Source organism: Vespa velutina, chromosome 6 (assembly GCF_912470025.1).
Source record: "Vespa velutina chromosome 6, iVesVel2.1, whole genome shotgun sequence".
NCBI lineage: Eukaryota > Metazoa > Arthropoda > Insecta > Hymenoptera > Vespidae > Vespa > Vespa velutina.
Genome location: NC_062193.1, coordinates 2,090,922 through 2,113,798, shown reverse-complemented (window position 1 = coordinate 2,113,798; position 22,877 = coordinate 2,090,922). Strand labels below are relative to the sequence as shown.

Here is a 22,877-nt window from a genome sequence, read left to right as displayed (position 1 = left end):
GAAGCGAATATGTTACCCTTGTGCTCTCCCGGTTACTGCTTATATACGTTAATATAAAGCGAAGTACGCGTTGGCTCGTTATTTAATGCCGACTCATGGGAGACGCGACTTCACAGATGAACGCACCGACCGCATAAGCTCGAGACTGCTTCTCTTGGCCGCAGTATCCTGCTGCGGAGGTACCTATATGTTTACTTTCTATACGGAACATATATGATCTGAGCATCGATCTTTGAATACTTTAATACATACTACCTCTCATCGAAATGGAATTGAAGATTATTCGAACATATGTATATTTTATGTCATATATTTGCTATGTGTACTTATATACAATAATTGGATATATAAAAATAGCAAACATTCTAGTATAATTTCTTTTTAAGTCAAATACACGTAACACCATAAATAGTTAAATAAGATCGAACACTATATTAACAATATCTATATTATAAATATTTTTTTCTTTTAATTTATATATTATTTAATATATATTATAATATATATTAAATATGTTATAATACATTATAATACATATGATATAATATATTTTAATACAGTTAGAATAACAATTGTCAAACTCGTTCTCTCAAAATGACGAATTGAAACGGATGAAATTGACAAGGGATTTCGCGTAAATTCAATTTGTGATAGAATGAGGCGTGAATGAATAAAGCGTTATGTATAAATCGAATAAAATGGATAGTAATCGAGCTTCCTTTTTAAAAATTTAGATCTAATTAAAATATAATTAGCAGTGTTCGTGAGATATTGGATCTAACGTATTCCATTCCTTGTTACGTATCATTCAGATGATAAAAGAAGATACTTCGACGATGCGAGGAGTGGAAAAATCAGTGCGACTTTGTTCGAGTAAAAAGAATCTCTTCAAAGTTATTATAATACAGAAATAGAAAGGAAAGAGAGAAAAAGAGAATGGATTACGTCAAAAAGGGAATTTCAAAGAGCGAGCTTTGATCAGGTCTAGATTTCAAGCCTTTCTACATAACTTTGAGAATTTAGTTAGTCCTCTTAGAACTTCGACTTTAGACAAAAAGTAATCATCACTTAAAAGGCATACAGCATGGAAAGGATTATTATTCCTTTTTTTTTTTTTTCTTAATTTGTTTTTATACGGGGGAACAAAGAAGAAAAGAGAGAGAGAGAGAGAGAGAGAGAGAGAGAGAGAGAGAGAGAAAGAGAGAAAGAGAGATACTCGATAAATCGATAAATAAATAACAAAGTTTTGACAATTTTCCGAGCATATTATTGGGTGTCGAAATACTATGCGAAATATCATGAACTCGTCCATGTTATTGTCAAGTCGTTGAAAATAACGAGGGGATACCCGTACACCCGGTCGTGATCGACGTTTCAAAACGATCGACGTTCCGATCTTTTGATTTAATTGACGATTCCATTGTTTCCGAATCGAACGTCGACTCATATCGGCTGCGCATCAACATGGTACATAAATTCGCTCGACTTGATTTTCGTAAATCTGGCTTTGAACGCGAAAATTTTTCTTTCTTTCTCTCTCTTTCCCTCTCCCTCTCTTTCCTTCTTTCCCTCTCTGCTTCTCTCTCTCTCTCTCTCTCTCTCTCTCTCTCTCTCTCTCTCTCTCTCTCTGTTACTTTTTTTTTCATAATTTTATAACGTTGTAGGATTATCAATTCCCATATTGTTATTTTAATTAAGCTGAACTATTTAAATTGTAAGCAAGAAGTAAATTCAATTGGATCAGTTTTATATAAACGCGTTTTTTTTATAATATTTCGCGGTTAATATGATTTTATATGATTTGAAAGTGATGAAAGATATCGAAAGTACAAAGCGAATGTCGTACTTGAAATTCAATGTTTATGTTATATATATATGTACATATCAATTTTGTTCGTGTACATATATTTTGTATTAATTGTATATATCTAGGTGTTTATATCGATAGCTATTAATAGTCGGATGTAAAAAGGGAAAAATCTATTGAATATTTTATTATACATAGATATGCATCTACGAAATAGATATGCATCTACGAAATATCATAATAATTCATCATATCATCTTTTCCAATCAATCTACAGGTTACGAAGATATCATTCTTGAAATATTATCATTTGGAATTTATTGTATGCCGAATATTCTTACATCTGTGAGTAGTAATGATAAAAAAAAACAGATTGTTTATTCGCCGATCAATTGAGTCCAAGTATACGTACCAAGAATTTGATACGTATATATTTATCAGGAAAAATAAAATCAATAAAATGGAATTGTTCGATAGTTGAAATATTGTATAATAGCGAGGATTTAAGAAAAATTCATGGCAGATAAAAAAAGCATTTATTAATAGCTCGATAAACGATATTATCTATAAATTTTACGAATAAAAGTTTTCCATAAATAAAATATCGATATTATTGACGAGATAATCGTTTTTTCGTTGATTTGAGTCATTATTGAAAATCTTCCATCCCTCCTCGCCACAAAGTAAATACGATTTAGCGTCAGATTTCATGATCGTTATACTTCAGAAACAACAATCGAATTTCCAATTTGATCTGCGAATAGAGAAGGACTCGTCGCAGCTTGTAAAGAGGCAAAAGGAATCATGACTTCCCATTGGGAAACACGATTTCATTTGGAATCAATAAAATCTCAAAGCTTTTTAAAGGATAAAACTGGATCGACGAACGTAGTGTGGTTGAGGTTCCTTTCGTTTATCAGATGGCTCGTTTATTCTCGTGACATACTTATAGCGAACTTGGCAAAAGTGTGACGCTTTGTAATCGTTTCAGGAACTTCGACAGTATCTTGGTGATGCGGAACGTCCGCGCGCCCTATTTTTCGCACCGGTGAGTCCTCCGTATCGCACAGTATCGCTTTTTAAATGGACTTTATGACCGGCGAACAACGGAACGATAAAGCGCATTGGTGCATCCCTTTTTTACCCTCTTCGTTTAGTATCATTCCCCCACCATCACCTTCCCTTCTACCTGTTCACTCTACTCTACAAGCGGTTTTAATCAATTTATAAACCGCGTAAGCCGTCGGTTTCGTCGGTGTCGTTGGAAATTTAAAACTGCGGTTGTTCCTTCTCGAACGCTATACTTTTTTTGAAGTAACAATTGTCTTGTTAATTCATTGATTAATTAATTAATTAATTAATTAATTAATTAATTAATTAATTAATTATTTATTCGTTCTTTTCTTTTCTTTTCTTTTCTTTTCTTTTCTTTTCTTTTCTTATCTTTTCTTTTCTTTTCTTTTCTTTTCTTTCTGTTGCATAAATTTTTTCGAACGATTCGATCAACTTTTTTGTCTTGTCATACAAATGTTGCATTTATTGCCACAATAAAAGAGAAACAATGTAAGTGGTAATATTGTTTCAGAAAAAATAAAAAAGAATACCGAGGTTAACCTTGTTACACGTTCAGTCCAGTTCAATTAAGTTTGTTAACGAGCGGAACTAGACGTATTTTATGGAAAAATGTAATTATCCGGAATATCGTGCGCTTTAACGAAATTATATTCTTTATGTGTTGTGTCCTTCGACAAATTTTTCCTATAGTGTTTGGTCCGTTCCAAAGGGTAAGAGGGGAGAGAGAAAGAGATCTCCTGTTTACAGCGTGATTTTAAGTTTAAAGGAAAGAAAATAGAAAAAGGTTAGGAGAAAACGATTACTGCGCCTATGTTTATTTTTATTTATTTTTTATTTTATTATTTTATTTTTTTTTTTTTTTTTTTTTTTTAGAGTCGAGGGTTAGACGTCTGCTCCATTAATTTTATTATCCGGATTTTCTCCATTCGGTCCGGCTGAGATAAAAAAGTCGTTCCGACCTGGTACCCAACGAAAGATTTCATTGGTGTTCCTAACCGAGGATGTCATATATGTATATACTGAGTATTTCAGAATTGTATAATAAAATTTGACAGATTAATTGGGCTCGTAAAAAAGAAAAACAGAAATGTCCTCATAAATATGATATGAGTTTTATCAATGTTTCGAAAATTTATCTTTTTCTTTTTTTTATATATACCTATGTATAATTTATTATTTAAATGTGTGTGTGTGTGTGTGTATTTATATATATATATATATATATATATATATATATATATATATATATATATATAATGAGCGATATTTAAAAAACGTAATATAACAATACCAAATAGCTGATTTAAAAGCAAATATTTCTTGTTCGAATTAATTTTATCTGTATTATTAATAATACCGCAGCTCACTGCGAGTAAGCATAATGTTTCGAATTAATCGATTTGACTAAATTATTAATTAATTATCAGACAACTAATTACCGGACTTATAGAAATCCTTTTAGTTTTTTTGTTTACGAATATTATTAATATATTATATTACGAAACTTTTTGTGAAGTTCACTTTTACACATGAAAATATCCTTTCCTCGTAAGCTTTCAACGTAATCGCGAAATAAAAGCAACGCAATAATCCCACGCATATTCGTCGTTTCAATCGCGAACTTTTAAAACCGTGTATACTGTAAATGGAATTTTTGTAAAATCTCGACAAACGCACGGTTCTTACTGTCGTATACGTTGAGTACTCTTAACCAGTACGCAAAGTTTCACCATTATGAAATAGGATAAACCATTTTATTCGCGGAAGTGCAATTACGAAAGTGTGTGCGCGTCGTAATGCGAATTTCAGAGACTAACTCGTTTCTAATCAAGAAGGGGTTGCCGTAATACGAGATTAGTACTTTCTTTTTAACTGTACTTAAAAAAGGAAAAAAAAAAAGAAAAAAAGCAATGAAAAAATGTAATAATATTCTGTACATGAAGGATAATCAGAGTTTGAGAATTTTCAGGATCGAGGAATTTATTGAATATTTTTAAATCATATATGATTATCGTTTATTTATAAAGTATATAAATGAATACCTACAAAGACATGTATTTCACTTAGCATGTGTAAAAATACACATAAATATATATAATATCTATATATATTACACTATATGCCTAATATGTCTATACTGGCATACTAGTTCGTGTCGACATTAAGCAAAATCTTTCGGACAATGAGAAAACACTTTGTAGCCGCATTACTTAACCATAATAGTGTCGGAAAAAAAGTTTGAGTACTTGGTCCGTTGGTGGACGACAACGATGACAACGACGGCGACGACGACGACGACGACGACGACGACGAGGACGACGACGACGACGACGACGACGACGACGACGATGACGACGACGACGACGACGACGACGGGAAGAGATGATATGAAGGAGGAAATGGCCAAAGTTGTGTACACCGCTACCCTGGGTGACGGCAACGACAGACTTTTCTAAACTTGGCAACGATTCCGGATTTTGGTTGTTCCATAGCAAAAGGCGAATAGGAATGGGTAACCTCATATGTGGAGGACATAGAGCAACCATCCTCACTACCATCACCAACACTAACATTACTACCTTTCTCGCGTTTATAAACGGGTCAGGACTTGCTTTTCGTTGCGGAGGAATCCGAGAAAATCTCGTCGCGAATCGTTGCCCTTTATCGTCGGAATTTCCCGTTCCTTTTTATTACTACTACTACTATTACTATTACTACTACTACTATTACCTATTTGATAATCCATGCTATTATTCTTCAAAATTATTCCATTTAATTATTCCGATTCCCCATTGTACGTGTCTGTATGTGTATATGTATGTATGTATGTGTGTTTACGTAACGTTTTTGGTTATCAGTTTACATCAGTCTTCTCGACATAGTAACATCGATCCGAACGACGTCACTTTAATCCTCTCGTAAGCTTCCGTTTCGAGTGCCCTTTGAACTTGGATTAACTTACGAGCGAAGTAACTCAGAGCCATCGTCATCTGTAAAATCCGTCCACGCTTTTATATCCAAACAAAATGACTTTTAAAGAATCTTCTTTATCTTATCGAGAAAATTTTCTTTCTATCTTTTTTTATTATTCTTTATATTCTTCTTCAATACTTTCATCTAACATTTTCTTAAGTATATCTAATACTTGTTTTTTATTTGTATCCACCGATGTAGCAAACAGGTTTAAAATATCTATCCTTATGCGAATTAAGATTCCAGTAATGAAGTTGAATTTTAATATATTTGTTTATGAATAAGATATGTCAGAATATCTCTTTCGTACATATAACGTTTATCTTGATTAAGAGGAAATCGAGCTCATAAAGTCGTAGCAGCTGAACAAACGCTCGAATTTATCGTTCTACTTTCGTTTTCTCTTCTCTTTCTCTTTTTATCTATATCTATTCTTAACAATATTCTGACGACTTTGCTCAAGTAAATGTGAACAAGAATAGCAAATTTGTAGATTAAAGACAAAAATCGATTGATGTTTTGAAACTTCGGAGAATATCGACTATATAGCACAAACTTTTTCGAACGTATGATGAATTCTATGCACTTTGTACACTTTGAAAGGTAATTAATGAAGTACATTTTATGAATAGGAATCGAGGAAGAGTCGTAATTTTTATTTTATCGTTAATAAGCTTTACAAGTATCGGAGAATATTTTCCTCGCTTAATTCATTTTTATAATAACTCTTACAATAATTCGATTAACATCAAATAATAAAATAACATGGGAAGAATGATACTCATTAAATATAATCGGATTATTAGTCTTTTATCGTCGATAATTTTAAATTGTTTTTATTGAAAATGCATAGACTTATTTGTTCATTGTTTTGTCGATAGTTGTGTATCGGGAAATTTGAAATAATTTTTTGAATAATTTTTATTCACCTATAATAATTTATTTTACCTGCCTGTACGAAGTTCAAATAAATTTATGTTTAATGAAATATTTTTACAACAGCATGTATGAAATATAAAGATGTAATTAGATGATTCAAATCTATTACTTTGCGAATGAGTCAGCTCATTATCAAAGTTTCATACTCGTGAAAACTCGTCGAATTCTTTTTCTCATCGGTTATGTGCCAACTATTGAACAATTTTATTTAGTCTTCAGCAGTGCTCCGTAGAAATACTTCCTAACTTGCTCTTTTTTGTTCAAGAAATAGAAAACGAATCGAGATATCGAACGGTTCAAGACTAATTGACTGGTCATTTAAAAGTATTCTCGATTCATTCGTAAGCAATTAAACGATAAGAACTACGATTTCGTTGAATACGAATGATATTATTTCTACTTGAAGAAATTGCAATGAAAATATTCGAAAGATTATCGAAGATTTAAAGACATGGTGAAATTAGAAGGAATAGTAATGTATAGAATATTTTTTTATATTTATTAAACATTAACTTTTCTTTTATTTTCTTCTTGTGTCTTTTTTTACATTCATTATTGTATGCTTATATAATTTATGAGCACTTGTCATGTATCATGTTATATTCGTTCTGTACAGAATTTAATATTTGTAAAAAAATCTAAAGTAGTTCGTCTTAATCCAGAGTAGGTCGTTATCTCTTTAGCGTTTGAGTCACACCGGAGCTGACCCAGTAAACGAGCGAATTCTCTGTAACGAACAAAGACTTCCTTTTTCCTTTCGCGTTAATAAAGACGAAGATCCTTTTGAAATCCGTTCGGTTCGGAGGTTCTTGGCCTTTCTCGTTCATTCTCTTCGCGTTTCTTTTTTGCAGGTACAAGTCGTTAACCAATGAGGTCGAACAAAGTGAAGATATCTGATAAAATAGGATCGTTATCATTGATATCGTTGTGAAAGTAAATCGCTTGCTATAAATAGCACATAATTGTAATAATCATTATAATATAACTAACAATCTCTATTTCTTTTTTCTTTTTTCCATGTTACTCTCTTCCATATACTTGGGATGATACACCAATGGCTGACTGATCGATCGCTGAATTCTGGCTGACATATCCGGTGATGGTTACCTTGGGCATCGTTGATATCACATTAATTATCTTTGGTGATGGTGAAACACTATGCACTTATATCAACTTCTCTGACGCATACATAATCATTCGCTTATTAATCGTTTACATCTTTTCCTCTACCCATATGGAAATATTTTAAACAATGAAAACTTACGACTTTTACGTATGTCTTCTCTATTTAAACCAAAAACTCGTTATTCCTATCGGCACCACACCCGTCAATTTCTCGCATGTACGTCGAAACGGCCGCGGTTCCATATGCAAACTCGATCGTGCCGAACTGCCGTGGACGCTCTCCGCACTAAATCCCACAAATGACGTCTACTCGTGCCGTCCCACACTCTCTATCTGTCTCTGTCTATCTCTCTCTCTGTCTCTTTCTCTGTCTCTCTCTTTCTTTCTCTCTCTTCGTCCTCTCTCGTTCTATACCACCACCACCACCACCATCACCGCCACCAACCAACCCTTCTCATCGGATACGCCAATGTAACGCGTGCAAACGAAACGACGGTGCTTTCGCGGCTGAATCCGTGTCATCGATACACCCCACATCCCTCTTTTCTGTCCCTTTCTCTCTCTCTCTCTCTCTCTCTCTCTCTCTCTCTCTCTCTCTCTCTCTCTCTCTCTCTACCTCTCTCTTTCATTCTCTCATCCTCCTCTTGTCTCGCGAACCAATCCCGATTGATCCACTCGTTAATTACCCCGAATCCCCTTGAATCGATCGCCGTTGCGGCGACGGCACTCTACGGCTCGTCGATCGGTCTTCGATACTTACTCTTTTTCTCTCATACTCACTCTTTTCGAATCTATGTCTATCCATCTATCTCTCTTCATTGTCTTTTCTCACTTGATATATCTACTTTCTTGTTTTTTTCTTTTCTTTCTTTCTTTCTTTTTTTATTTCTATCTATCCATGTCGTATCTATTCTTCTTTTTACGTGGCCACCTGATTTCGTCTTTTTTTTCTCTTTTTCTTTTACCTTTCGACACTTCCCCTATATCTTCCTATTTATTTATCTCTTTTCTGTATCTTCCAATCCTTTTAATGTTTTTTTCCTTCGTTTTCTATTACTTTATTTATCTCCTTTACGTTTCTTTTTCTTTTTCTTTGTTAATCATTTTCTTTTCGTTTTCACTTTTTCTTCTTTATATCGATGACCATTGCCCTTTATAACGTAACAGCCCTGTTGGCAGGTACCTTGAAGACCTATCAGCGTGCAGCCTGCGACGAGGAACCGATGACACTTAAGTGTCCACCCGGCACGACGATATCGGTCGCGCTCGCGCGCTATGGGAGAGCTGTTGCGAATGGACCAGGAAGATGCGGCATCTCTTCCGACGTCTCATCTAATTTTGCCATCGATCATCATCAGCAAACTAACGACACGTGCTTATTGCCGGATTCTTTACAGGTACGTGTCAACGTTGATTGGAACACGAATTTTGGATAGAAAAGAAAGATTTGATTATATTTTTTTTTATAACACTAAATCCATCATTCTTTGGATCGATCATTTTTTTTATTATTATTCTTTTATTATTTTCGTTATTTACAAGTTACGACTCATAATTTGGGTTATCGAAGAATTAAATATGTTTCAATAATTCAGTTTTAATCTATCATCGAGGCGTTCCATTTTTCATTTAGTTTATATCGTTGGATGAGTTTTAATTCTATTTCTTTTTTGTTTTATTTTTATTTATTTATTTATTTATTTATTTATTTATTTGTTTATTTATTTATTTATTTTTATAATCTCCCACGATTCGTAACTTTTTCCATTTCAAATATTTCATTTCTATTTCTATGAGAAATCGTTCGTTTCTGTTAGATCCATTTCCTTCAAAATTCGAGTTCTTCCATGAAGGTTTTATTCGTCGATTTCGTATCCAAAAGGAGGAGAGAGACATAGGTGTTTTCTGAAGCGTGGCAAGCAAGTTTGTCATCTTCCTTACACGCCTCGTAAACTTTGCTTACGTACGCACAAGTTTTGGCACCCTGCGATCCTTGGAAAAGAATTCCGTGAAATAATTTCATTTTTATCGTTGTATCTCGATCGACCTCGATTTCTCTTTCACATTTTTCTTTTTCATATCTTGCAAATTTTTCTAACAAAGTCAAGCATGAATACTTTATGTTCAAATACTCAAGAATTTTATCGAGATAGTCAATAATACGTTTAATTCTTTAGCAAAGTTCACAGTAGAAGATTCAGGGTTCTATTAAAAGCTACATAATCTGGCTCAGAAGATTAAAGTCATTATGGTCGTCCACGCGTCGCTCGTTAACTTCGATTTTAACTTCCAGCTTCCAGCATTTGTAAGTTGACTTTTGATCGCTAGGATTTGCTTAGCTTCTAAATAAGTTTTACAAGGCAAAAAGGATCGTAGAGAAATTACGATGTGAAAAAACATATCAATTAGGCATCTCATTGCCAAATGCAAATTGAATTTTTTTTATTTATTCCGTTTCGTGTTAAACTTTTTCTTCCTAGTTTCGTTCGTTTTCTATTTATGGAAAATTTACTTTTTACTCGGACTCGCTTTTCGTCAAAGTCCGAAATGGGAGAAAGAACATGAGGACAAGTTATTTCCTTCGGGGAAAATAATTTTTCGTTTCATATATACTGAATGATTCCTGAGATATGGTGTTATACTTTATTCACAATATTTATTTTGATTTTCGAATACACTTCATAATAGAACAACAAATGAAAGAGAAGAATAAAAAAACCTTGGCTATTTCCTCTTTTCTCTTTTTTTTTTTTCTTTTCTTTTTTATTGTCCAATGTTTCTAACAACGAATATAAATTACACGAGCACAATTATTTTTATTTTTCAATCGAGGCACGATAAAACAATACAATTTTCGAGAAAATTACGAATGAATTATATATCCATGGTGAATCGTAAGAATAGATGTTGTTAAAGTCGCCCAACGACATTCGATTATAGGTACTCGACGTTATTCGAAAACGGTGACTACGAATAATAATAGGAAAAAAAGAAATAAGGAGATACAGAGAGAGAGGGGGAGGGGGGAAGGGAAGAGAAGAGAGGAAGAGAGAGAGAAAGAAAGAAAGAAAGAAATAAAAGTTTATTCGAGCCGGTTAAACGAAGAAAAGCGTACTTCCGTTGGCAAACGTGCTTCCCATTGCCAATGTATTCGCAATTGAGTGGATTTCCTCGGCTCTGAGCTATACTTGCCGCTGCATATCTTTTCAAACGAGTTTGTCAGTTTCCACGCTCGATGAAATACGGGAGTATCTTTTTTATTTTTTTTTTTTTTTTCTTTTTTTTTCAGGTCAGTTACCATTCTCCCTATCTATCTCTTTCTTTTTATCTTCGTCTTTATGGATTTCTCTTTCTCTCTTTTTCTCTCTCTCTCTCTCTCTCTCTCTCTCTCTCTTTCTCTCTCCTCTCTCCTTTCCTTCTCTATTTTAGTCTTCCATTTATCTATTTTCCACCGAACATATAATTTGCTATCAGCCGATTCGTGCTCTTGCACTCTCTGACCTGTACTTTTGCACTTTTCTGGCCTTTCAAGCTGATAGATCTTTCTTCCTTTTCTTTATCTTTTTTCTTCTTCTTTGGCTTTCCCATAAGAAAAACGTACGAGTGTGAGTGATGTGAGTACCCGTTTTGTAAAGAATCCTTTTTATTCGCTTGTGTCAGCATGTTGTTTTCAATCTATATAAGTATAATTTACTTGTAAGTTTTTAGGTTTTTAATGACTAAGTTAGATGACACTAGGATTGTTTTATTTATTTTTTTTTTCTTTTTTTTTTCTTTTTTTTTCTTTTATATCAAAAACAACAACATATGTGTTCAAAGAATTTTTGCCAATTGAAAGCAAGAAGTAAAATTGAGAAAAATCTGTATATACATAAAAGCTTACAGTTTCAAGAGAAAAGATGAGAGAGAGAGAGAGAGAGAGAGAGAGGGAGAGGGAGAATATGTGTGTAGTGTAGCTTATATTGTTAAATAAAGTAAAAGAATGGGTGGAGAAGGAGAAAGGAATTGTAGAGTTACGAAGAAGAACACGATCTTTTCGCGTAATCGCGAATGCTTCGGACAGCGATATAAATCGATAGCAATGACGGTAACAAGTTAGCCATCTTACTACAATAGAAAAATCCGTATGAGCAACCACTGAACGAGTAAAAGATATTCTTGTCCTTCCACTGATCTCATATTTCACGTTTCGTTGTACATAGATACTCTTTATTTCTTTTATCGTTTCTCATTTTTAACCATCCTTTTCTCTCTCTCTCTCTCTCTCTCTCTCTATCTCTCTATCTATCTCCTCTTTCTTTTTCAAATTCAAAGTTTAATCAAGTTCACTCCTTCCTTTCTGTTCACGTAGACTCGTTATTCTTTCAGTTGCCTAATTCACGGCGTATGTAAATATCTCGTTAAAGGATCACAGAGGATAAAAAAAAAAAAAAAAAAAAAAAAAAAAAAAAAAAAAAAAAAAAAAAAAAAAAAAAAAAAAAAAAAGAATAAAGAATAAAATCAAAAAAGAAACTTAGTGGAAAGAAGTTAGAACCGGTGAACTAAAGACGGCCAGAGAGAGAGAGAGAGGGGGGAGGGGGGGGGGAGAGTTGTCTTTTAATTTTTACAAATGGATTCTCCGGCATCATTTGCTTGAGTAAGAAAAGTTGATAAAATTTGAGATATGGAAAAGAGAATTTTTCTTACCGGTGTCATGGTGGTGATGGTGGTGCTCCTAGGAGATAGTATGGAAAGCTCGAAGACAAAGGAGAAAAAAAGCAAGCTATTCGAATCTCGTAATTCGTTCAGGATGCTCGCTAAATTAAATCGGCATTTACAAGACCGTACCTAGAGCGAGGAAATCGGACCTTTATCGAATAAAGAATCATTTTCTTATGGATCTTGTCGAATTTTTCGATATTCTTTCTTTTATCTTTTTTTTTTTTTTTTTTTCTTTCTTTCCATTTATCTTTCTTTTAGGAAAATGCTACAACATCTTTGTTGCTCGTGTATTCGCGAATTGTAAGATCGGAGAAGGTTAGTTGAGGAATTAGGGACTTGTTTAGTACAATGACCGACAGAGTATCGTCTTCTGAGTGAGGGAGAAGGAGAAAGAGGTTGAGTGAGTGAGTGAGTGAGTGAGTGAGTGAGAGAGAGAGAGAGAGAGAGAGAAATAGATAGAGAGACGAGAGAGAGAGAAAGAGAGAGAGAGAGAGAGAGAGAGAGAGAGAGAGAAATAGACAGAGAGACGATAGAGAGAGGGATGGACAAGTGACTCATTAGGCAACGAATTAACGGAACACGGTGTAGGTGCGCGAACGAGCGAGCTAGGTGCCCGTCCAGAATAGGATAGATTGATCTGGAAAGGGGTTGCCTGGTGGTACGTATCGTAACTACGAGTTCACCGACGTACCGAAAATCGATTTCTCCTGTGGGACTCCTCAGGCTGGTGTGCGAAATATAGTGAGCTGTTCTCTCCGAAGTTAAACTCGAGAATTTCAATGATTGGATCGTCATTGCATTAGACAAAGATGGATGGATGGTCGACTTAAACGAGGCGAAAGCTAAGGATAATATCTTCAGTCAAGCTCGTCTTTCTCTCTTCCTTTATATTTCCTAACAAGTTTCCGGAATTCTCTCCTCTCTCTCTCTCTCTTTCTCTTTCTCTCTCTTTCGTTTTCTTTTTCTTTCTCTCTCTCTCTCTCTCTCTCTCTCTCTCTTTTATACGTACCTACCTAATTAATATCAGTTAGCTATTTTAGTAAGACGGAATTTTATTAAAATTAATATTGGTTAAAGGATTTCCCAATGAATCTCATTTCACGTTGGAAAATGCGAAAAGTACGTACTTACATTTCGCATCGGAATTATAATTAACGAGAAAAGAAAATACATTTTTTGTTTGAATTTTACACGAATGTATAAAAACGTATGTACATCTATCTATGTAATAATGTAACCTTATTAAAGATGGGAGAAAAAAAAGAAGTCATTGCCATTAGCATGAAGTATGGTAAATGAATGGTCCTTATCAACTGCAGTTATGCGATCGGGCAAATTTAATTTCATCCTTACGTGTACCTTCTAAACTTCTTGCAGCTGCGCGATTCGTTCGATCGAAGCTTCCACAAATTTCCGGTGAAGGCAGAATTTCAGGAATTCGAAACAATCACCGTATGGATAGCTGGTGCCATGATCGTGGTTTATGAGAGAGGAAGTATCTAATGTTGCGAACTCGTCTCGGTCAGAACTAGGATATTCGCTTTGATAGAAACAATTTTCTCTTTTATTTTTTCGCATAGTTAATGAATAACCGCGTTGAAAAAAATTTTCTTAATTAAAAATCGTGACGTCATTATTTGAAACTCCTTCTCACTTTTTTCCTCTTCCTTTCTCTTTTTTTTCGCTCACTTTTTCTTTTTTTTTTTTTTTTTATTTTTCTTTCTTTTTTTTTCATCGCAGGACCACTTCTCGATGTCTTGAATTTCCCTTCGTTAAAACTTTTAAGATTATATTTCAGCAATCGATCTCTCACATTATACTCCAATATATAATTATCTTTGTTTCCAATTAAAATTTAATTTTGCCGTTGTGGATATGATATTAATATTATGTATCTCTTCAAACCTTATTTTCAGTATATGTACATATATAAATTTTCTTTTATATGTACATATACAGAGATTCCACGTTATCTTCCATTTCCACTACTTACCGTAATTATTTACTTTATGGAAGCGCGTCCCACTATAAAATGAGCGGGTCATCTGAATGACGCATTAGTACTCACTGTTGCAGACGGTCGTCGAGATGTGTCAGAAGAAGAGGCAGTGTAAATTCAACACAAGCCCGAAGACCTTCCAAGGAGATCCGTGTCCTGGTCTTGCAAAGTACGTCGAGGTCGCTTACAAGTGCAGTCCTTGTAAGTTATCATTTGGTTAATATTATATATATATATATATATATATATATATATATATATATATACATATATATATAGGATGTAAAATATATAGGATGTACCATGTATTTTTATCATTTCAAACATGTATATATATACATATACATTTATTTATATATGAATAGAATTTGTTGTTTTTAATAATATAACTTAGATAATCGAATTACATAGTACATCCTATATATGTACGTATGTATGCTATAAATACTATTCGATATGATTCATTAAATAGATTCGATTCAATAAAATTTTGTTCATGTTCGAGTATTCGAACAATGTCGATATCGTTTTACAGGACCCTGATTTTCCGTATTCTAGCTATAGTATACGGAAACACTAAAAAAGTGAACAACGTCATTCAAAGCCGTCGATTTTTCCGATCCACTCATACAAACTCAATGCATCCTCGTTCTATATCGTTCAAACGAACAAAACGTTGTCCATGTTTCATCTCGGGCATCGCGCGTCACCGCTTTCTCATTTTCTCATCTCTCTCTCTCTCTCTCTCTCTCTCTCTCTCTCTCTCTCTCTCTCTCTCTTTCTCTCTCTCTCTCTCTCTCTCTCTCATTCTCTCTATCTATCTATCTATCTATCTATTTATCTATCGTTTTTTTTGTTCAAATCGCTGTCGCTGATTATTTCATTAGCCATACACATCATACGGACATTAATATAATCGACGATGAATTCTTCAATGGCAGAATTTTGCGGTGACGAATGGAACACGATTTATAATGTTAGAGTGTTTTGATATTGGAAGCAGAATTGAGCTTCGACCGACTTATCAAACAATTTTTCATTACTTTGTCTAGGGAATTTTTGACGGGCATAACGAAAACGATCACGATCACGATCACGATCGGCGTCCATCAAAAGTTCTTTTTTTGATCGTTGAATATGAACAAGTGTGAAATCATTGTACAATATCGTTCGCCACGTCAGGAAGAGAATTCAATTGATATTGGTCCTAATTTTTCGTATAGAAAAATGCGGGCAGTCGTGTTACTTCGCGAAAATTGCGTCGAGATGCAATTTCGTTTCTTACTTCCCCTCTTCCTCCTTTTTTTTTTGTTTTCCCCCTGTACAGTTTATGTTTTGTAAAATAGCTTTGGGCAATGGCATCAATCTCAAAGGAAATAGATATTCGTAACTTGTTGAAAAAATGAAAACAATTGATATCCAAGTTCGCATAAAAATGTAAATATTTGTGGGACATAAATACATGAAGAGATATCTGCTCAGTAGATATAAAGAAGAATAAACTGCCATGTGTGTTGAGAGATTATATCTGAGAAAAAAAATTATATAGCATTTAACTGCAACAGGTTGTTCCGTTGGTTGGTTTGTTGCTAATGCGAACATTCACTAATATATTTTTAATAAGTAAACGCTTCGAACTTGGACGGTGCGCATTAAATACGCGTGTTCGGTTTTGTTAGATTAAGGATTAATCGTATTATTGAAGCATATGAAAATTTTTCTTGGATAACTACGAAACAAATGAATATTGGAATAACGGGATAAAAATAATTTTACTCTGTAAAATATTAAATTATTTTGAAAAACGGAAGAAAAAGAAGAAAAAAGAAAAAAAGCTTTATTTTATCCATATACGTTTTACAAATGATTAATTCAAATATTTGTACTTAGACAAAACAGTAAGAAAGATTGTAGAATCGTTAAAATTATTAGAAAGATATTTTTTTTATGTAGATGCGTTATAATACATAATGAAAAAGCATCGAAAATAATTAGGCGTAGAAAATGAAATTTAATTTTTTCATTAATGGTGCATTATTAGTTCTCCATTGTTTGCTCTTAGACTTTTCACTGTATCGCAACGTGTAATTCGATCTTAATGAAAAAATACGAAAGAGAGAAGGCAACACGTATCAGTTTTCCTCGGTATAGTGGAGTAGTGAATTTCGCGACATGGTCTCCCTTGTATGTCGCGGCAGGTTACCAATATCGTAACTGCATTATCTTGGCAACGTGCTTTTATCTTTTTTATTGTCGCGGCGAGTACGTAAATATATAGAGAGAAAGAGAGAGAGAGAGAGGGAAACAGAGAGAAGGTGGGGGGGGGGGGGGAGCAAGCTGTGCTGTGAATGCATGCAAGAGCTCAGTAGATATCGGTAACAAGCCGATACACCGTTGTAATTGTTTAGTCCAGTTGCAATCTCACTGATTAAAGATACGCCATGGCCACGACGAAGGTATCTAGGTAGTACCTATGTACGTTCGATCGATCGGATCGTACGGAGAGAGTATTCCCGGTTGTATCGAACAATTAAAACGATCGCGATCAGTCTGCGGAAATTGGATACGATCGTAGAAAATGCGTCGTTGCAAGAACGAAAAAGCTTACACACGTTTCGTAAATCGCTTCCAAACGGGTTAATCTTTCGTTACGTTTATAGGAAAATCTTCGACGAAATAGTTATTTAATTACAAACACTTCAAAATATAGAAAGTATATTCTCAGATTTCATTGAGTTTGAAAGAAAAACAAATTATTCACACGTAAGCTCGACTATCGAGAATAAATTTATTTACAACTTTTCGAAATTCATTTTACATTTCTTCTATTTGTACTCTAATGTACGATGTAATTGGTATCTTATAGAGAAATATACGAACACTGTTGTACACTATCGTAAAATATCATAATTCTAAAGTATACCGATCCCTGGTGTTATATATCGCATATCTACGCGAACGCAGTCTCGAAAGTTTTACGATGGAAGCTCGTTTCTTCCGATTATATCGTTTATCCGTCGCTCTTGACGTTTCCATAATCCTCGAGCAGAGTGCAAACAGTATTTAACGGGAAAACGCGTCAGAACGCAACGTGAGAGAGCCAACAGTGCAATTCGTTATATCTTTTCGGAAGATAGCGAGCTTTTCTCGTTGACTTCGTTGGTTGTACCGAGTGCTTTTGACTATCCTATTCACGTCGAGATTTGATTTATTCTAAGTATTATAGCATGAAAATGGTACGTTTCCGCATATACCGAAAACTAAAGAGAAGTAGTAGAGAGCAGCTGAAGTAGTAGAATTTTCCATATTACCTGTCGTAATAGTTTTCTACCTAAAGGGCTCGTAAAGAGACTACTTCAGAAGCTAACACGTATACTTGGTCTCTCGTCATTTTGAAAGTGTAGGGAGAATTACTTCATAACTTGTCGATCGAATAAAATACGATTCGATAAAAACTTATCATCGATAACTCTTGAAAACTTTTCATATATTGGCATGAATTTTTAATAACTATATTGTCCCATAAATTTTACTATTTTTATCGTTCATTATTGATTATGTCAATTTCCTCGTCAATGATCTATATAAAAGTTTATTTTATTAGTGAAGATTATCTAACTACTTATCATGCATTATCTTGATGATAAATTTCAAAGGAACTCATCGAAAATATTTTTTATAAACCGTCGATCGAATCGAAAGTTTATAGAAAATAAGAGGAAGAAGTTAACAAGCACGTATACGAAGTTCACCGTTATTTCAGATTTTCGCCTAAGATCGCGCCGCATTGTCGCTTGCGTAAGCAATCGGCTAAGCGCGGATTACCGTAACAAGACATCGAACCGAGAGCTTAAGCGTGCCAAGGGATCTCCAGCCCTGGCTGGTTGCTTCACGAACCGCGGCCAAGGATAATCGTATACCATCCTGCTTCGTAATAGTAAGAAGGAGATAGAAAAAGAGTATCTTTGTCTTTATATATTTTTCTTTTCCTTCTGGACCATGCAATATTGAATTTTTCACAATTTCGTGAAATGAAATAGTCTTAATGTAGACATTTGTTTTAATTTCGAAAATATTTCAAGTAAGATTATTAGGAAAGCGTGTTTGTATCGCATACATAGAATTAATTAATTAAAATAATGTAAAAGAAAAGGAAAAAAAAAAAGAAAATGAAAAGATCTATTCAATTTTTGCAAACTATCTTTTCTGATCACTCGCATGATCATAATAGTTGCAATTGTAATTTTAAATCGCGTGTGTTTGTGTGTTATAATGTTGAACGAACTTGAAATTCTTCTAATGGTGATTGGCAAAGTCGACGGATGCGTTCGCGTTGTAACAGTGTCGAACGCAAGTTTCTCAATAAGTGACACGTGTGTCGTCGAATGGATTTGCGGGCGACACGTGAGGTGTCGGCTGGCTTTGGCACGTAACGCGACACGTGTAATATGTAATCGTCACGTTGACGTATTACGCCTGGACAACCACATTACCTAGTACACACAGCACGGCGACGGTTGACCATCTCGTTTTTAACAGGAGATCCTGAAATGTGTTGGAAATGTAGAATATACGACGCTTCAGGGAAACTAACGAGAAAAGCAGCGTTATTTAAGCGGAGGATATGATCTTTCAAGGAGATTTATCTTCTCCGGGATTCAACTGTTTATTAGATTTCCAGTATTTACTTGATCCAATAAATGAATTGGATTATAAACAAAATAAATTCAATATATCTTTCTCTTTCTCTATCTCTTTCTCTATCGTATAGAATTTATTATAGTAGGTATCATTTTTCTTAATATTTCGAGTATTATAAATATGTTAAAATATATAATATATTAAAATATGCCCTCATTCGGTGTTTAAAATTTTCTTTAAATTAAATGAAATGAATTTTGAATAGCACACGGCAAAGAACAACGAAGTAAGATGAAATAAACTCACTATTCGGCTATTGTATGAGTGAACGCGTTTAAAAATCCGGAAGTGATAGTTTTGTAAGGAAGAATGGTAGAGGGAGAAAGAGAGGGGGGAGGGAGAGAGCGAGAGAGAGAGAGAAAGAAAGAGTGAGCCATGGAAAGTCGAAAAATCTAATAACATCTCCTTTACGAAGCCACCGACTCGAATACCCCTTTTCATTATTCACAGGAATTCTCGGGGAAATAGTCAAAAAAAGGGCCGGATGTTCTCAACAACGATTTCCTGAAAAGAATTCCATTTTGTCGAATGTATAACGAAAGAGAGAGAGAGAGAGAGAGAAAGAGAGAAAGAAAAAACAAAAAATGAGAAAACGCGGATCCTTTTCTTTGCTCTTTTATTTCTTGTTCCTTTTCCTTTTCTCTGTTTCTCTCCCTTTCTCTCTCTCTCTCTCCCTCTATCCATTTACTCTCTTCCTTTTTCTTTTTTTCTTTTCTATCTTTTTGCTTTAATTCTTCCCAACATTTCGAATGTACGTTTATACGTATTTACGTACATAGAAATATCATTGATTACTTGAACTATGAAAATGGGTCAATCGAAATAGAAAAGTAAAGTAAAAAGAATGAAGAGAATAAAAAAAATGCGTTTACAATAATCACTATTGATGGAATTACCTATTCCTTCCCCCTCCTCTCTCTCTCTCTCTCTCTCTCTCTTTTTCTCTCTTACCTCTCCTTTTCTCTTCTTTTTTTTTAATATTTTCTTCGCTTTTCAGTTGAGAGAATCGTACCAATTACAAAATCCAACCATCTTGATTTCGATCGATTCGATTATTAGAAGAGGTCGGTAGATTGTATTTTCCCGACTCGTTTCGTTCTCCTTGCTGAGGAAATTTCATGAACCATTTAACATTGTGCCTTTGCTAAGTTCACTCGTTACGTGTCCTCAATAGTTTCCTCTTTATTCGTATGTACGCGAATAACAAAGAGGAGGAAAGGAAGACGGAGAAAAGGAAAAAAGTATATATAAAAAACGTATATAAGTAGTATAATAATAAAAAGATATAGATGATTATTATTATTATTAAATAAGAATATTCATTAAACATGTTGTTGTTTGAATATAAATAAACATATAATAGATTATTTGAAATCAAATTTCTGGATCGAACTGTGGATACATTTTTCAGAAAGAGAGAGGACAAGAGAAAAAGAGAGAGAGAGAGAGAGAGAGAAAGAGAGAGAGAGAGAGAACGTAAATCGTAGATTGAATAAAGCAAAGTATAACACTTTATCTTAGGTATAAATGGTATACATTCGCCATTTTTGTAGTAATAAAAAGACAAAAAGGAAACTAGTCCAATAGGGAGGTAACTTAGACCCAAAAAATAGTCTGGACCAAGCAATAAAACGATATAGAAAGACAGTGTTACGATGGTAAGACAAAGTTTAGATCTAAAGAAAATCAGGATTTTTCGATGGAACGAACAAAGGAAACGTTGTAGATATTAATTCGAACAAATATTACAATCCATACGATTTGTATATTTTTACATATGAAAGAAAAAAAAAGAAATAGAGAAAAGAGAGGGGAAAAAATCGTGTAGTATTAATTCTATCGAATTCTTGAACGTTTTCTTTCTCGAGAGATGTCGATTCCGAAGCTCTCTTTTTCCTTTCATAGATCCTTTCGTCCTAATTTTTCGTTTCGAAAGTGGACTAACGTCTTTATCATGCAACGAGAATGCTGAGAGTGTAAGCGATATTTGTTTCTTTTTTTTTCATTCATGTATGAAAGTCGCTTTTTTATAAGATTACGTAATGTAATCGTACGTATTCACATATTCCTGGAAAGAGAGAGAGAGAGAGAGAGAGAGAGAGAGAGAGAGAGAGAGAGAGAGAGAGAGTGTATGTGTGTGTAAAAAAGAGAAAGAGAAAAAGAGAAAGAAAGAGAGAGAGAGAGAGAGAGAGAGAAAGAGAGAGAGAAAGAAAGAGAGAAAGATATAAAAGCTTGGAAATCCATAAGTTTATTACAAAACTTTTCTTCTGTTCCAGACGAATTTAGGAGTAAGGTGGTTTGCGAGAACGACGTTATTAATCTCACCTGTCACCCCGGACAGAGAGTGGCCATTTTCCGTGCGTCCTTCGGCAGACTGGAGTACGAGTCCCTTCAGTGTCCACAACCTCACGGACTGAAAAACGATAGTGAGTCCGCTCGATTAATGACCCTTTTGTTTAAAACAAGCCAGTCGGCTATCGATCGAGTGGTTCTGGCTTTGATATTGCGACGAGTATAAAAAGACGATTCGTTCGAAGCTCTCAAAGAAACGAATTCCCATAATTTTCAAATGCATTTCAACTGTGTTTCGTCAGTTCTTCGATGGATCGATTTATAAAAGACTTTCACTTTCGATTCTTTTTATCGTTATCCGAAGCCGTTAAAAGATTTTTTTTTTATGTATCTTTTCATAAATCGTAAGTAAAGTTTACAAACAAATGATATTACACAACAGGCGATTTATTTATTTATTTTTTGTTTTTTTTTTTTTTTCCTTCAATTTTGAATTAAAAAAAAGCTATTTAAAAGCATACTAAAAAAGATCTCGTATTATATGCATAACTGTTTACCTATCCACCTACATATGAAAATGAAATTTGATATTTCTATGTTCGTTTGATCATTCAAAATTGAACGTTTTGACGTTCTCAAAAGCTTCAGCGGTTTCGTTCGGAGAAATAAATCGGATTAAATAATAATAAAAGCGTACGTTTATTCATCACATTGGGAAACAGGTATCGATGAGTTTGATGGGGGGAAAAAACTCGATGGGGTTTTTCTCGATAAAATTGGACTCTTCGTTGAGTATCAGCAATAGTAGCAGTAGCAGCATGATGGCATCGAACGAAACCAAGATAAAATTACATTGACGTTGTAGGGACTGATAGAAAGTTAACGATGTTAGAGTTTCTTTCAAATTACTATCGTTTTATCTACTCAGATAAAATTTCGTACTCGTTATATATTGCGTATATTCGTAATATCGCAAAATTTATTATATATTTTAAAATACTTCATACTTCGGATTTTTCTTTGAAATTAGCAAAATAAAAGGCAATTGAGAAGATACGTAAGTTAAAGTTATATAAAACGAAGATGTCATTAAGATAGTTAGCACGTAGCCGGTCATTAAAATAAAAATGTAACGTGCGTTATAAAGCTTCGCGTTTATGCTCTTGATAACTCGAACGATGTAAGATAAAATCTTAAGAATCGATGTAGCCGGTTACTGGGAAGTTCAGTGTTGCGTTTTCCAACGATAGTTAGTTTTTTATTTTC

General features: G+C 34.1%; 2 protein-coding genes and 1 long non-coding RNA gene across 7 annotated transcripts in view; 1 reads left to right on the top strand and 2 right to left on the bottom strand.

Moving 5' to 3' along the window:
- Positions 1-22,877, bottom strand: part of LOC124950028 — a 128,574-nt gene that overhangs the window by 24,541 nt on the left and 81,156 nt on the right. The gene's annotated exons all lie outside the window — the stretch shown is intronic.
- The window catches only part of LOC124950027, a 129,424-nt gene that overhangs the window by 76,775 nt on the left and 29,772 nt on the right, over positions 1-22,877 (top strand). For 2 of the 5 annotated variants that reach the window (XM_047496084.1, XM_047496083.1), the window contains 3 exons: positions 9,086-9,315; positions 14,681-14,787; positions 21,596-21,745. In XM_047496084.1, the coding sequence (XP_047352040.1) occupies positions 9,194-9,315; positions 14,681-14,787; positions 21,596-21,745 (379 nt within the window). In that variant the 5' untranslated portion in view covers positions 9,086-9,193. Of the gene's footprint in view, positions 1-9,085; positions 9,316-14,680; positions 14,820-21,595; positions 21,746-22,877 lie in introns of those variants that run through there. The other 3 variants (XM_047496085.1, XM_047496087.1, XM_047496082.1) reach the window with 3 other exon arrangements.
- On the bottom strand, positions 6,149-8,389 carry LOC124950030. The gene is made up of 3 exons (XR_007101242.1): positions 8,058-8,389; positions 7,784-7,900; positions 6,149-7,686 (listed from the first exon to the last, which is right to left on the bottom strand). It is a non-coding gene; the product is annotated as an uncharacterized LOC124950030 (long non-coding RNA).